The sequence below is a fragment of the Lissotriton helveticus genome, chromosome 7 (assembly GCF_964261635.1).
Source record: "Lissotriton helveticus chromosome 7, aLisHel1.1, whole genome shotgun sequence".
NCBI lineage: Eukaryota > Metazoa > Chordata > Amphibia > Caudata > Salamandridae > Lissotriton > Lissotriton helveticus.
Window position 1 is genome coordinate 158,912,632 of NC_136068.1, and position 16,513 is coordinate 158,929,144.

At 39.3% G+C, this 16,513-nt stretch overlaps 1 protein-coding gene across 1 annotated transcript in view; it reads left to right on the plus strand.

Moving 5' to 3' along the window:
• The window catches only part of APCDD1L (APC down-regulated 1 like), a 189,690-nt gene that overhangs the window by 142,233 nt on the left and 30,944 nt on the right, over nt 1-16,513 (plus strand). The window contains exon 2 of the mRNA XM_078650452.1: nt 1,902-2,076. Coding sequence (XP_078506578.1) covers nt 1,902-2,076 — 175 coding nt within the window. The remainder of the gene's footprint in view (nt 1-1,901; nt 2,077-16,513) is intronic.

Below are 16,513 nucleotides of genomic sequence, written 5' to 3' on the forward strand. Positions count from 1 at the left end.
TAAGGAATCTCAATTTGAGATTCCTTAAATACAATCGCAATTTAAGAAATCGCAATTTTGCAATTAGTTAAATTGCGAAAATTACAAAAATGTTAATGCATCCCAAAAATGGGAATTGCATTCGCAAACGGCCGATTTTTGCGATTCGCACCATTTGCGAATGCAATTTCCTTTGAGCCCCCAACACTTTTTCTCCTCACCAGCCTCTTGAAATTCGCAAATATGGCAACATTCACTAATTATCCGCGTGGAAAAAAATAAGAGGGGAGGGAAGATAACTGATTTTAAGCACCCAAGGGTGTAGATCTGATCATAGAAGAACAAGACATATGTGCAAAATATAGCCAACAATGCATTTAGCATACTGCCAAGTGTGAGTTTTCTGAAATTAACAGTATTCGAAATAGGCAACACTTTCCCAAATTTGCCAGTTTCAGAGAATTTGAAGTGTCAGAATTTGTGAAGTTCAAGAAATTTGCAAATTGTAATTTAAAAAATTGTAAATCAATTAAGGACACACCATTCGGTTCAGGCCCTGGTAGAATGCATGGGTGTTTGCTTGAAGACAAACGCAACAGATCGCCGTTGCATTATACAGTTATGTGTTAGCATGTATAATAGCTATGCCTACAATAATACTAAAACCATAATGCACAGTGGTAAGCAACAAATGTTAACTTATTCCTATGAAATCACGTAAGACATATCTGCAATGAGGGTTGTCCATCATCAGTACTGTACATCCCCAAAAAACAACAAACACAAAAAAAGAAAGCATAGAATAATTTACAAGATCTGTCACATATTAATGGACAATGTTGGAGGACTTTAGTATATTCCATTTACTGCATGTCCCAAATACCTATACAATCTGACCATTTCTTCACATCTCACATAGACACTCAGATATGGGATGGTAATAAACATATCCATCCCAACAGATCTTTCCACTTCTCTCTCCCTCCAACCATGCCAGCTCAGGGCCACAACTTTACACAAAAACTCAGACTGGACAACCCAGTGCAGTGTCCAGCTAAGCATACTATATCATGTGAAATACCATAAAGGGTACGGAAGAGCTGTTCAAAGCTAACAGCATACACAAAACTATAAAACTGCACGTCTGTCTCTCACACTTCTTCATTCAACACACTGCTACATTCTGTGGCCCATAGCACAATAACCGCAACTCTGTGGTTCTCACACACAACAAGTGCTTAGTTTGTAAAAAATAATTGCCAGGGCCCTAGTCAGGAGGCCACTAATTCTTGCACCACTCATTGCCACTGCAAGCACTGCTAAAGACAGAATGAACACAGCTACTAAACATCACACCCTCCAAGTGTGACAATTCAGACTATTCCAGGCCTCCAAAGTTATAAAAATAATTTGGGCAGCAGCTATTAGCCATTATTAATGTATATTGAATTAAAAAGAAACTGTTGATTTGCTAATATCTAAATTACCAGACAGCGCCACCATGTGGCAGACCGTCATAAGTGCCAGATAATTTTTAATGCTGGTGCCACCAGCTCAAATTAAGCACTGCGCTTGACATGGAAACATTTCTCACCTAGGATCAAATCAAAACCAACATCTTTCCATCCGCACACCCTACATGGTGTTGCATGCTACTCATGTCAGCATGCGCTTCACTGCCACACATGGGGTAGTACACGCAATATAAATACTTCAATACAATGCAATGCATTCTTGATAGGGGGAACATTTTGCATTACACCGCTGTTATCTACAAGTCATTATAAACTGTATGCAGAGCTTGTAAGACTAAATGGTGTTAAGTATGTAATAAATATCACTTTATATATGTGCGGTTGGCAGCAAATGCAAGTGACATTATGTATGAGTTCTAACACCCAACCCACCTGTCTCGTTTTCAGCCTTTGCATCTGGCAGTAAACTGTGGGATGTCCCTGTACGTCAGAGGCAGCATCACAACACAGGAAAGCTGCACTGGGAGCCTCATTGTCAGTACCAACTGCGCCATCTTCAGGACGGGGCCCGGATAGCAGCGCCACTCCCTCCCCGACTGGACGGTCACTGGATTTCCACTGGGTGAGTGAACTGCTAACCCTCACTATGAATGTAAATACTATAATGCACTATGTAGAGTTTGGAAATGAGGAAGAGAAAGATATATGGGCTAATTCACAAAAGCATTTATGGCAGCAGGAGGTAGCACTGCAGGAGTATTCTTTCATGCACTTTTACAGGCCTTTCGGGAAATGCCTCTGAAACGTCAACCAGCCTTTTAATAAAAGGGCAAAGAAGTCACAGCTTTATTTGTACTAACTGTATATGAATATTCAAATTTAAATATCCATTGAATGAGTTTAGAGCTAATAAGCATACAAGTGTATGCAAAAGAGTACTACTTTCCACACTCCAAAATGCCTATGTGAATAGGCTCCAAAGCGATCTGCCTAGGATCACCAACCTTACATTTTGGGGAGCTCAGTTTAGGTCCAAGTGAACTCCTTAACCACAGAAAGATGTGGTGTTATGGACAGAGCTGCCAACTTCCGAACTGGGGAACCAGGTTTGAGTCTTAGTGCCGACTCAACTTCCTCTGGTTCTGTGCTAGTCTCTTAATATCTCTGTACCTATAAAAAATAAATATGACCTCACGTAATGTAACTGATGTTTATGTAAAGCACTCCAAAATCTTCAGGGCAAGTTTGCACTATAGAAAAAAAGGCATAAAAAGAACACATTTTAAGATAACAAAAATAGAACAGTGAAGTATTTTAGGTAGAATTCCAGTAACTAAATTATCAATCTGTATGAGGGGGAGTTTATCGACACTAAAGAGGAGAGGCTGTTGATTAAAATGCTATATGTGGCCTTAGGACACCAGGGTGGCTGGATACAATCTTATATTATAGAATTATAAGTGTTAGTTCTATGACAATGCCAGAAAGAATACCTATTTTCTCTGTGAAACTTTCTAAAAAAACCTCTTAAGTTTAATAGATATTTAGGAATTTGCAGCCAAATTCACAACAGCTTAGCGAAAAATGTTTGCTCTGAATGCAAATCTGCTTTTGTATGCTTTTTTTAAAGTAGTTTTTATTGAGGGTATTTAGAACAAGAACAATCATAATAACGTGTAACACACTGCAATATAAGAATTACAAATCAGAGGTACTACAATGTGTAAAGTATGGAAAAAACCAATAAAAACCCAGAGATAAGAAAGAATATTATTTTTATATGAAAAGAGGCAGGAGAGAAACATAGAAGAAGAAAGTAGGGGTGGAGTAGGAAGAAGACAGGAAAAAGAATGTTGAAATGTAGGAGAAAGATACAAAGATAACTAATGAATGTAACTGTGAGTGCACTACAGTTTAAAGGCTGGAAAAAGTCTGGAAAAAGAACACCACCTTCATTCCTGGGGCGTTTTAATTTAGACATGGCAATGCATGGACCTTTGTTGCTACAAAGACATTTTGTACAAATGGAATTAATATGTGAACAATAATAATTAGGGATCTTGAATGGTAGTGTAGAAAGTGCATAAAGGAAATGTGGTATAATCATCAGTTTAAGAGTATCCAATCTAGCCCACGATGATAAATGCAGAGAAGACCAGGATGAAAGTAACTTTTGTAACTTGAGTTTTAAAACACTAAAATTATGTTTGATAATGTTGGAAATAGAGGGTAAAAACCAAACACCTATGTATTTCATTCTGGACAGGCACCAAGTGAAATCACTGTTTGCAAGTTTATATCCCAAAATATAACTCAATCACCTGTAAAAAGGGGGCTAAAGAGGATAAGGGATTGGACATGTAAAGAACAACATCATCAGCATACACCGAAAGTTTAATCTCAGGGGAATTATTTTCAAATTCAGAAATAAGTGTGTCACATCCAAAAACCCTCAAGGAATGTTTCTAAACAAAGGATAAAAAGTAAAGGGGAGAGGGTACAACCTTGTCTAGTACCTCTATGTAAATTAACATAAGGGGAGAAATGACCATTAACAAAGACACTAGCACAAGGTTCCTAATATAATAGTTTTATAAAAGAAATAAATGTAGGACCAAAACCAAACCATTAAATAGTGGTAAACATGAAATGCCAAATAATGTGTTCAAAAATGCCTTTTCAGCATCAAGAAATAAGGCTGTAAGGGGATCCTTATGTTTTTTAGCTAACGCAAGAATATTAGAGAACATTCTGGCATTATATGTAGCAAGTCTGCACTTAATAAAGTCAGATTTATCTGGTTTGACAAGGAGAGGTATAACAGTTACTAGACGAGATGCAAGAATCATAGCAAATATTTTGCAATTATAATTGATTAATGAAATAGGTTGGTAATTCTTACAACGGGTGTGATCTTTATCAGGCTTAAATATAAGAACAATTACGGCGTCCATGAATGAACCACTAGTCTTTGAATTTGCAAGAATATAATTGAAGAGTTCTAGTTACTTGGGGGGCTAAAAAAGATGAGAATGAGGAAAGTAATTTAATAGAAAAATTATCTGGGCTAGGTGCCTTAGCTCGCTTTAGGGATTTGATGGCATCTTTAATTTCAAGAAGGGTGATATCAGCATCTAATTTTTTGGACATGTGAGAAAGTGAAGGGGGTTGAGGAAGACTGTTGAATTTTTTTTCACTATGAATGTGTCCAGTATTTTTACGCTCAAATTGAATTTTTAAGTAATTAGCTAGTATCTTACCAGCTTTATTTTGACCGTCATGATATTTAGAATAAACCTGGAATAGAATATTACATGCATCAGTAGTAGCAATTTAATTCGCTGTAATTAGTTCATGGAAAACAGTGGAGGTTTTGGGGGAAGCATAAGTATGTTACAATTATTTAATTTGCTGAAGCAAAGCAGGGTGTTGGGAGCTTAGTTTCTTTTTCTTTGTAGCAGAGAAAGCAATGGTGAAGGCCCATAAGAAGCCTTAAAAGCATTCCAAATATTAGGAATAGAGGTATCAATCAATTTGTTTTATGGAAAAAAGTCTGTGATAAAAGCAGTAGCTACTGTTATAAAATTATGATCTGACAAGCGTTAAATTTCGAACAACCAGTTTTGGATTTACCAAGGGAAAAATCAAAAGAAGATAAAACAGAGGCATGATCCAAAATAAAAATGGAATTAATATCAGTTGATATTATAGACGGTAACAGCTATTTGGTAACTAAAATATAATCAATTCTTGGGAAGGTATGGTGAACATTAGAAAAAAAAAGTAAATTCACATAAATCAGGATTGCAAGTTTTCCAGACATCACATTGTGATCGAGTGCTAATGGCTGGTTTGAATGCCTTATGGGATTTGTTGGGAATTAATTTGCACGTAGATTTCCTGATCGTAAAGGGATCCAACCATTGATTGAAATCGCCTGCTATAATAATGTTATGATGTTATGATGAAGTTTTACTTTGATACTATGCTAGGATCAGGTTTAACTGGGCCATAAATATTAAATAAAGAAATACGTTTATTATGAATGCTAGTAGTGGCCAATACCCATTGTCCATTAGCGTCACATTCAGTAGATAGGATTTATATTTTTAGCACTTTATGACATAGGATAGCAACACCACCCTTACGATTTACACCTGGGGAGAAAAATACCTGACCAACTGATTGACGTTTCATTTTAAACAATTTAATATCATTGAAATGGGTTTCCTGTAAAAAGGCAATATGCTGGTTACATTTGAACAAATGAGAACGTACCTTTTGTCTTTTAACTGGATGTCCCAGACCATGGACGTTCCACGAGACAACGTTAAACATATTGGGGAACAAATATAGGGGAAGAGTACCATGGAAGCCATGGTACTGTTCAAAAAAGAAAAGGGAGACAAAATCAAACCATGGTTTCACAACAAAATACATATAAAATGTACACAGTGATATCAGGTAACCAGTAAGCACTCACATATTGGAAATACAAAAATAAAACCGAAGAGAAAGGAAGAAGAAAATACAAAGATCTGGTAGAAGCAGCAGATCAAGGAAAGAAGTCCAGATCTTAGGAGAAGGACATGAAGCCGCATTGTGGGACAAGATAACAACAGAACAAGAATTATGACAGAGAGATGAAAGGTAAATTAAGATACAGAGGCCATGTATTAAAGAAAGTAAAAAAGAGGAGATAATAGGCAAAATAGCCGAATTCCTAGTATTGCTGAATGGTAGTGTCCATAGTATGAGGAGAAAGAGTGTGAAGAAATGCTTTCAGCTTTGCAGGATCACAAAAGATCTTTTGGTGCCCTCATAAGTAATTTCGTATACGTAAGGATGAATAATGTCATGGCGGATGTTTAATAATCACATTTGAGGTCAGAGGGCCAGAAACTTGATTCTTCTGACATTAGTTGTGTTAGAGAGATCTTGAGAAATAAAAATGTTGTGACTAGACAACACAAAACACATATGAGGAACAGGAGAATGATTCCTCATGTCTTGGCAGCATGAGTATGAGGACGGCCAAGGCAACGTGCTAGTTGAATGTTAAAAGGAGGAGCATTAGGTATACCAAGAAGATCTGGAACACATTTTTTTCTAGAATCCAAGAAGGTCAAGAACCTCGATGGCCTTTCTCTAATCCGTATATACAAAGATTATTCTGTCCATTCCTATTTTGAAGGTCCTCAGTATGAAGTTTATGTTTTAGGATTTCCTGCTCAAAAGTACGGATTTTAGTGGCTACATCTTGAAGATTACTAACACGCTGCTCCATTTCGATCGTCTTACTCTCCTTAACTATCCAGCAATCCTCAATCTGCTGAAGCTTTTCATTGGTGGCACACATAAAGTGTTTTAGACCTCTCACTTCATCCAGAATAGAGTATAAAACAGGGTTTTGAGAGAACAGGATAGGTCAGGGAGGATCTTTTTTCACTCTTCCACATTTTGTGATAGAAGAAGTAGCTTTAGGAGATGTATGAGGATCACGTGCCATTTTGATTAAATGAATAGTATGAGTCCTTCCCATACAAAGGAAGATAAAGTTGAACAAAATGAGAGGAGACAACAGTGAGAAGAATGTCTGGTTGAGTAGCTAGTTAAAGTTGAAAAGTAATAAAGTAGAAATATCCTGTGAGCTAATATGCAAATGAAAACTTAAGGCCATCAACAAATGACCAGCAAATGCACATTAGCACTGGAGAAAGTATACTCCCTAGAGAAGGTTTCCCATAAAACATCAGGCTAGAGGGAGGCTGGGAAAACTCAGCACATCATTTCTTCAGAAATAACCTGCACATGGACTTCTTATAATAAAAGGAAAATCATTTAGGAGGCAATGTCATGGCTATTAGATGGAACTTTCAGCAGGAAGTCAGTGGTGCGCCAGATTAATGAAGTACAAAATGGCGGCTGTTATGAGTAAAAAAAAATCACCACCACAACTCTGGGTTCAGAAAGGCACAATTTAGTTGAAGTGGAGAGCAATAGTTACCAGGTCAGAGACCAATCAAAGCTCCATGTAGTAACACACTGATGAGGCAGGTAAAAGCAAAAACAGAAGGAGAACACTGCATGTCAACGAGTAGAGCAGGAAGACATCGGGCAGCGTGCATCTAAAATGGCTGCAATGTAGACCGGGAAGTCACTGCCAGGGCACCGTGAAGAATGAAGGCTACATGTATTGCACCAGTTATATCCTTTTAATGTAGGAGGCAAGAGGAGTCCCCAAGCAGAGGTGCATCAGCCGGAAATGGCTATTTAGTTGAAAGAAGCTGCATGTCGAGGAGGAGCTCAAACGTCAGTCGCCATCTTATTCAGCAAGGAAGCCACACACTCCCCACTTGTCTATGTTTAATCTGTATTTTTTTATTTAAGTGGAAATAATTTTTTGCCTTGCAAAAGACCCCTTCTATGCCATCTATTTTGGAATATTCTCATCCCCATTCCAACATGAACCCCACTTACTAGTTCCCTTTCTTCAGGTACATTTCTGTGCAGTTACAGGGTGCAAACTACCATTAAGTCTTTAGTGAGCACCAGCAAACTTATGAATCTGTGAGTGTTTACTAACTTTTACAGTTAAATCCACCCAAGAACGTTCGCTAAACCTATCCTAATCCAGATTTTGTATCTGGAAATTTAGCAATAATGTTGGAATTTCCTAATTGTCAAATTTTATTCAGGAGGGTAAAATCTGCCATTCTTGATTCATAAAAGTTTTCTTTGTTTTAGTTGAGTACACAAAGTCTTGTAAGTATTGGCTCTCAGTGAAGAAAATGGCCTTTTGATTTTTCATATATTCTATTATGTATGAATGGATATAACCTGCCATGGAAAATGCATCTAAAAATGCTCACATGAAAAATAAATCCAACGATAATGTCCATAAAACCTTTCACACTTAGTACTTCTCATATCATGTGAATATTTCACCCCAAATTCTAAAGATTGAGGAGAGAAAAACAAAATTCGAAAAAGGGTCAAACAAGTCTATTATATTTACATGATTGTCCAGATTTATTTAAGAAAATAATGAAAAATGTAAATAATTTCTTTGGGAGGAGCAGGAGAGTTGGTGCAGTGCTCTAGGGGGTTAGGAAAGAACGCTGGCAGAGAGTGCACAGTTTCCTGTACACCTCCGAAAAAACTCATAAACATAATAAGTAGCTCATATACTTAGGTTTTAAAGGGACAAGAGAATTGAAGAGGTGAAGGGGAGAGAAGGAAGGGGCAACGATGCAGCAAGGGGACAGCAAAGGGTTTACATTTAAATGAAAAGACAAATATATAACCAATAAAGTTTAATAACGCAAAAATATTCATAAAACAGGTGCAATTTATTTTATTTACTTTCATTTCTTCCTTTATGAATTTAAACTCTGTTTCCTTTGTATTTATGTGTTTCATTAGTTGTTCTCTAGTTATGTTATTTTTATTAGTTTTTTTACCATATTTTTCTTTTGTCATTTTTGAACAGATTCATTAGGATCAGTCAGAGAGGGGCAGTGGGATTGGCACTGTGATGAAACAGCAGTACAATTATAGACACAACAGTGCCTCTCTTGTCTTATGCCTGTGGCAACCGTACTGTCATGACTTCATGTTATATCAGTAGTTTTTAGCCGGGCAGATAGCACCGTGCATCAGTTATTTGGCACTGAAAAGGGATAAATCACAGTGAAGAAAATAGGTAAATCAAAGTGAATATGAGAGAGAAATTGAACAAAGGTAGCACTTGCATTTGTTACCTGTTTTCCTAAAAGGGCTGCGTCACCAGGAGCAGCTCTTGTGGACAATAGAGTTTACATTCTGGGACAGAACATCAGTTGATCTGTAGGGGGATATGGACACAGGAAAAGTATCCACCTATCCATCCTATAATTTTTTTTATTTTAAAAGTTTTATATAGCGCTAGCTTGACCCGTAGGTATGAGAGCGCTTTACATACATACAGTAAAAAACAGATAGACATTACATTACATAGTAGGCCGGCAGTAAGGAAGCAAACGACAGAGAAAAAAAAATACAGCGTGGGAAATACATATGCAGTGCAGCGGAGGGGGAGAGAACGATAAAAAGAGAAAGGTGAGAATGACATAGTCCGGTCACCCACTGTCCTTGAATGTCCAGAGAGAGAGGAGACAACTCAGATATAGAAGACTAGGTTAGTTGACGTTGGTCAGGAAATTATTTGTTTAGGAGATGGAGTTTCAGGTCCCTTTTGAAACAGGAGAAGAAGGGGTTGCATCTGAGGACTCCCGGGAGAGCATTCCATATCGGGGAGCGTTGCCAGAAAACGATCAACCATCCATCTATCCATCTATCTCTGTATGTAAGTCTTTATTTATGTAGGTGCATCATGCAGCCTCGTTTAACCTACCTCGGAGCCCTTTTGAGATAATGTAATCATAAATAGATACCAAAAAGCAACAAGACCTCTTGAAAAAACTGTTGTGCTCAGCAACAAGGGGGTCTCCACTCCTGGAAGAGACTTAACACATTTTCCTAAGCTAGTAAGGAAAGCAGTGACACTGTCTTGAGCCAGGAAAGAACCATTCATTAATATGGGTGTCTTTCTTACCTTAAGATTGTTATAAGGCTGTCATAAGATTTTCGTCAGCCAGGAAAAGCTGATGGTACCTGTTCAAATGTGCTCTGAAGCATCCCTAAATTGCATAGAACCACAGAAACAAGAAAGTCCAACTGATCCTTGTTGTCTGACAACTTGTCCATCTTTTTCAGCAAGTGGACCTTTAATTATGATGGTCAATGTAAAGGTTAGGATAGTTCAATTCCTGCAAGCATTCAAAGTCTCTGAATGTAGGAATTAGCACAGAAAGTCTGATTCTCGCATGTTATGCCTCAAAAATATATAATTCTAATCATTGCCCCCATCTGAAATGACTGAGACTCACTGTAAGAGTAATTTTAAGGGGAAAAATGCCAGGAATCATAATGGGCACATGTAATAAGGGATTTCGTGTTCTGCCCTAACGTGACCTTTAAAAATCTGACTGCACATTGTGAACCATGGACTATTTGCATTATTCAACTTTGCATTTCACTTATAAGGCTAATTGGCACACACTCAAGCTACCAACCATTGCATGTATTGCACTTTCCAAAATGATCATGCTCCAGAGACTGCTCTACTTTTTTGTGAATCTCCCAGTGAAAATCCCGGTTTCCTGGTTCCAGGGACTTGACACACTCCTTCCTGAACTGATTTGGGATGGCGAATGCCGGAGGGTTGCATTAGATGCCCTAAGTCGCCACTTACTTGAGGGTGGCCTGGAAGTACCAGACTTTGAATTGCACTTTCTTTCAGCTCAGCTTCAGTGAATCAAAAGATGGCTTAATGGTGTGGGCTTAGCAGAACTAGGTATGTTGGGCAATCAGCCCAACCACGGACTCCTGTTGGCATATGTCCAGCACTCCAGATTCCCTGCCTGGGTATCCTTTTGTCTACTGGCCTGAATTTCTGGTGACCACAGGATGTGACATACCAGCACGGTGTCCCCTTATGCCCCTGAGCTCCCATTCATTGGTGTGCCTCCCTCATGGCGATCCATTGACTTTCTTTAGTGCAAGACAGATGGACCCCTTGACGGAGGCAGGGTTGGTGATCCTAGGGGGCTGTTTTCAGACTAATTTTCTAATTCCCTTTAGAGTCCTGCTGGAACAATTGGGCCTGCCAGTGGGAAAGTTCATTACGTTTGAAGCCCTTACTCGTGTCATACAGGATTTGTGGGATGATGCGGGAGTGGATCTACAACACATGCAGCCCTTCAGTTACTTCTGGCAGTTACTTCTGGCCCTGGGATAGGGTCCCCATTTGGCCTCATGGTTCTAAAAGGCCCTAGATGGGATGGTAATAAAACCTTTGGCTGCTCTTCAGGCTTGTTGGTCTGCCAATTTGGGAAGGGACATGACAGACACTGAATGGGGGAGAATGCTTGCGAATTCACAGGAGGTTTCTCGCAATACATGTCTTAAACACATTCAATTTAAATACACCCATAGGTCATATCTCACTCTTCACAGGATCCAGACAATTTATAGCGGGGAGCTTAGATGTTGCTCTTGCTGCGCAACAAAAGTCACTGATTTTGGATATATGACCTGGGGTTGTCCTGGGCTTGCAGGGATCTATGGGGAGGTAATTTTGCATCTTAATAAGAACCTGTCTAGGTCACTCACTGATGCATCTGTTGTATGTTTATTGGGTCTCTTTTGTAGGCCTGGCTCCAAGAAGGTGGGGAGCAGATTTGTCGACTTGGCCCTGGCTTTGGCCAAGCGACGTATGACCATGGCCTGGAAGTCACCCAGGGGACCTAGTGTGGAGACATGGGTGTCTGACGTTGTCCACTGGGCACGGGCAGAGGAAAGGGCACTTCAGAGAGAGAAGCTAGGGATGCTCATCCCAGACCTATTGCACATCTCTATAGGGAAGTAGTTGATGAATGGGTGTCCTCTGGAGATGGGGCTACAGCTGACATTGAGGAGAGGCATACTGTGGGGTTGAGTCCTTGTAGGCGGGGAGGTGATCCTCGTGCTGCTGTAGATAGAATGGATTGCCCTCCCTGCTCCCCCGATTTCACTGCAATTTATGTTGTTCTTGCATTCTGTAATAAGCCTTAGACATGCAAGGACACCGTTGTTTATATTGGACACAGTTTTTGTTTATATTTTAACACCTTGCATGCGTCGGACGGCCCTCAGCTGTCCGATATCACAGTGGGCATGTGCGGAGGACGGCCGGGGGGGCGTCCGAACCCCGCCCACTCATTAATTCCCCAGCACTGGGGCAGCAGCGCAGACCACTCTCACTTTCGAGCATGAGTATGAGCCAGGCTTAAGATCAGACGTAGGCTCAGTTGTTGACACAGACCCCCCAGCGGTCACGACGAGTGAAGCTCCTATCCTACCTACTGTCCCAATAATGAAAGTATTCAGTCCTGTTGTGATTCCCCCCCCCTCTTGCTCTTCATACTATCCATGCCGAGTCTTTCCCTCAGCCACAACTAATACCTGACACATATAGCATGACTTCTCAACCCGACAGAGCCAATGGATCTGATGGAGTTGGAACTGAGACTTAGAGTGACAGGCTTGGCTCTTTGTTTAAATCACTCAGAGAGGACTTGTGGGGTAAATTTGAGATCTCCGAGAGAAATCGAAAGGGACTACATGATAGATTTGATATCTAAGAGACTAAGCTAGAGGAGATCACGGCCAGGACTACCACATTGGAGAGAAAAGTTATTACACTCTCAGAGGCTACAAGAGGTAATTCCAAAGATATAGAGGCCATCAAAGCTCAAAACCAAACACTCACGATGGATCTGGAGAGATTGGAAACACAGACACGATGCAACAACCTCAGAATTCTTAAAATTCCAGAAGGAGCGGAGGTGGAAGACATTAAGGGTTTTGTCTGTAGGTTACTCCGGGAAGATATATTGAAGGATCGGCCAGATATCGATCTAGAAGCCGAAATCCAGCGAGTACATAGAGACCCTTATAGACTACATCCAGATCGTAAGGCGCCGAGGAAGATTTTGGTCTACTTCCAGACTTACAGTGTAAAAGAACTAATTCTAGGAAGGTGTTTGACACGTACCTCTCTCCATTTTCGCGCAAACCCTTATCAAGTTAGATCTGACATTGAGGGTAAGACTGCTCAGAGACAATGGGAGGTGGACTCAAGGATACCAGAGTTACGCTCACTAGGGGCCCAGGTCCAAATGAAATTTCCCGCATTATTGAAAATAATGTGGAACAATAAGATGTACACCTGCCATTTTCCAGAAGAAGTCGATGATGTATTAGCAAAAATGAGAAGTAGTTAATTTTTCCTTATTAGAGGAGCCTGCCTAATCTCCTTTAATCATTTGATTGTTGACTTGGAAAAAGGAAAATAAATATTTTAATAATAATTGAAAACTGAAAGAAATATTTTGGCTTTAAAAAAAAAAAATGTGTGTGTGTTTAAAATTATCTGGGGAAAAGCACTGTTGTTTAATCTACACATAGAAGATGTCTAAGGGTACAGGGGCTCCCAATTGCGTGTCCACGCCAAACAGAAGGGTTGGGTTCCTCGGGGGGTGGGTAGGGAGGGGTACTAGGTGGGAAGGGGAAAAACAAATAAAAATGTCCTCAACTGCCATAAGTTTATATATTTCTAATCTCAAATTTAATTACAGGCCACTACCGCTATTAGGTGCAGAATTATGGTTACATGATTTTAAATATGGCATTAAATAGTAAAATTCTTTCTTGGAACTTAAATGGTATTGGGAGCCGAAAGAAACAGCAAAGAGTCTGTGATTTTTTGAAAAATTCTGAAGCATGCATATATCTCCTACAAGAAACACATTTGGAAGCAGAAGAGTGTAAGAAAGTATTCATAAAACTTAACTGGGTACAGGAAATTCTTTGCTCTAAGCAAACTGGTTCCACTAGAGGGGTAGCTTTAATGGTACGAGCTAACAAGGGGATCAGGATTCATGACTGGGGGACAGATCAGACTGGTCGATGGTTAGGAGCAGTTCTTTCAATTGGTAGTTTTAATTTTTTGTGTGCAGTCTATTATGATCCTAATGAGGACAATGCCTGTTTTCTTCAAAAGCTGGAGCAATACCTGATACAATATACAGTCCCAGTTATACTGGGAGGTGACTTTAACCTTATATTGGACCTGCAATTAGACCGCACCTCCAAAGCCAAATATAACACTCCAAACAAATCCCTCTTAGCCCTAAAGAACATTATGAAAGATTTTTCACTACAAGATGTCTGGAGAGTTAAGTATGGAAATCTTAGAGAGAATTCTTTCTATAGCAAAAAGTACAGTCAGTTCTCCAGAATAGATTTTTTTTTGCTAGATCAATCTTTTTTATCTAATATAGTTTCAATTTCACATATTCCAGTAGGAATGTCAGACCATTCAGTGATTGAACTAAAAATAACTTTTAAAACTAGTTATTTAGACTATAGGTGGACTTTGGAAAGGACTATTCTATTAGACAATGAGATTAAAAATAAAATTAAGGCTTGTGTGTTGGAATTTCTTTCGTTTAACGAGGGAACGGCCTCTGATCAAATTCTATGGGACACACTCAAGTCATATCTAAGGGGGATCTTTAGTTCTCAAATGGCTCTAAATAGGAAACTTAAGAAAGAAAAAGACACCCAGGAGTTGGACTTAATTAAAACAAAGGAACTTCAATTGCAGCAGGCGGCGCTAAATGATAGAAACAGTATACAGGGTCTTGAGAAAGAAATACTAGATCTACAGACAAGATACAAAGCTCGAGCGGACAAGATAATCAAGGACAGATGGGAAGTAAGTAAGCTCCGCAATTTTGAATACGGAGAGAAGTGTGGCTCAATGTTAGCTTGGAAGGCAAGGTCAGAACATAGCAGAAATAACATCAGCTTTTTAAAACAGCGAATCACGGGGCTGCCTTTAACAGAAGACAGAGAGTTAAAGGAAGAGGCTAGAGGCTTTATGGAGGAACTTTATCAGGAAAAGAATACACAAGGGCTGGAAGAGTTAGAAACTTGGTGGGCTTTGAGAGACCTCTCTCAGTTGAGTTATTCAGATAGAACTTTTTTAGCCACTGAGATCACCGAGGGAGAAGTAAGGTCTCAGTTGAAAAAAATGGCTAGAAATAAGGCCCCCGGCCCTGATGGACTGCCATCAGAAGTCTACAAAGACAACTTAGAAGAAGTGATAGCTACACTACTGAGACTCTTTAATAAAATATTTTTACAGGGGGAATGTATGCCAGCTTCGTGGTCAGAGGCCACAATTTCCCTTATAGCTAAACCAAACAAAGACCCCAAAAAAATAGAATCTTACCGACCCATCTCCCTTTTAAATTCAGACTCAAAAATCTATTCCGGTATTCTAGCATCTAGGTTGGCCAAAATTATCAAGTCTATTATTCACCCTGACCAGAGGGGGTTTATTCCTTGCCGTCAATTGAATGAACTGACATTCCAAGTAATTGGTGCAGTAGATACAGCAATTGAAAAGAAGATGCCACTTACCATAGTGGCCATTGACGCCGCAAAGGCATTCGACCAAGTTAACTGGCAATTCCTATGGAAGACTATGACAAAATTCGGATTCCCAGATATATTCATTAAAGGGATTGAAACTTTATATAGGAGCCCCCGGGCCAAAGTTTTAGTTAATGGTAGCTTGTCTGAATGGCTTAACATCTCCAGGGGAACAAGGCAGGGTTGCCCCTGTCCCCTCTTCTTTTTGATATTTATTTTGAGCCCTTTGTCTGCTCCCTGAGACAGGATCCAATGATCAAACCATTCGTAATGGGAGATCTGACGCTTAAGACTGCCCTTTATGCAGATGACCTCCTTCTTTACACATCTAATCCCACGGAGGCTATCCCAAGGCTATATGAATTGGCTGAAAATTTTGGATCAGTCTCGGGATATAGTATAAATAAAGACAAAACAGATATAATGAGTTGGAATAACCCAGTCCAAATCCCAGAAGCAAAATTAAAAATTAGATACTTAGGGATTTATTTTACACATAATTTGGAAGAAATCCCCAAAACTAGTTGGTCAATGGTTATTAAGGAAATTAGGAAGCTTTTGATTAGATGGAATACTTTGCCTCTCAACATTTATGGTAGAGTTAACCTAATTAAAATGATTATATTGCCAAAGGTCTCCTTCTTATTTAACTCTATCCCCTTAAAATTTGACAAAAAAGACATTTCTAACTTGCAAGGGGGGATTGGCTCGTTTATATGGGCCACAAAATCCCAGAGAATAGCCTGGAAGAAATTGAGGAGGGGGTTGAAACTGGGGGGGTCGGCACTTCCGGATTTACTTTTCTATTGTTATGCTTTTCAGTTTAAAAATTTCGGACTCTTAGCTAATAAATTGGACTCTTCATCGCACGGTAAACTTTTTCGGGCAATGACATCAGACCTAATATATGGCCCAGACTTCTTTCTTTATACATTTGGAGATCAGAAGTTTTTTAAGAAAATTCGTTGGAAGCT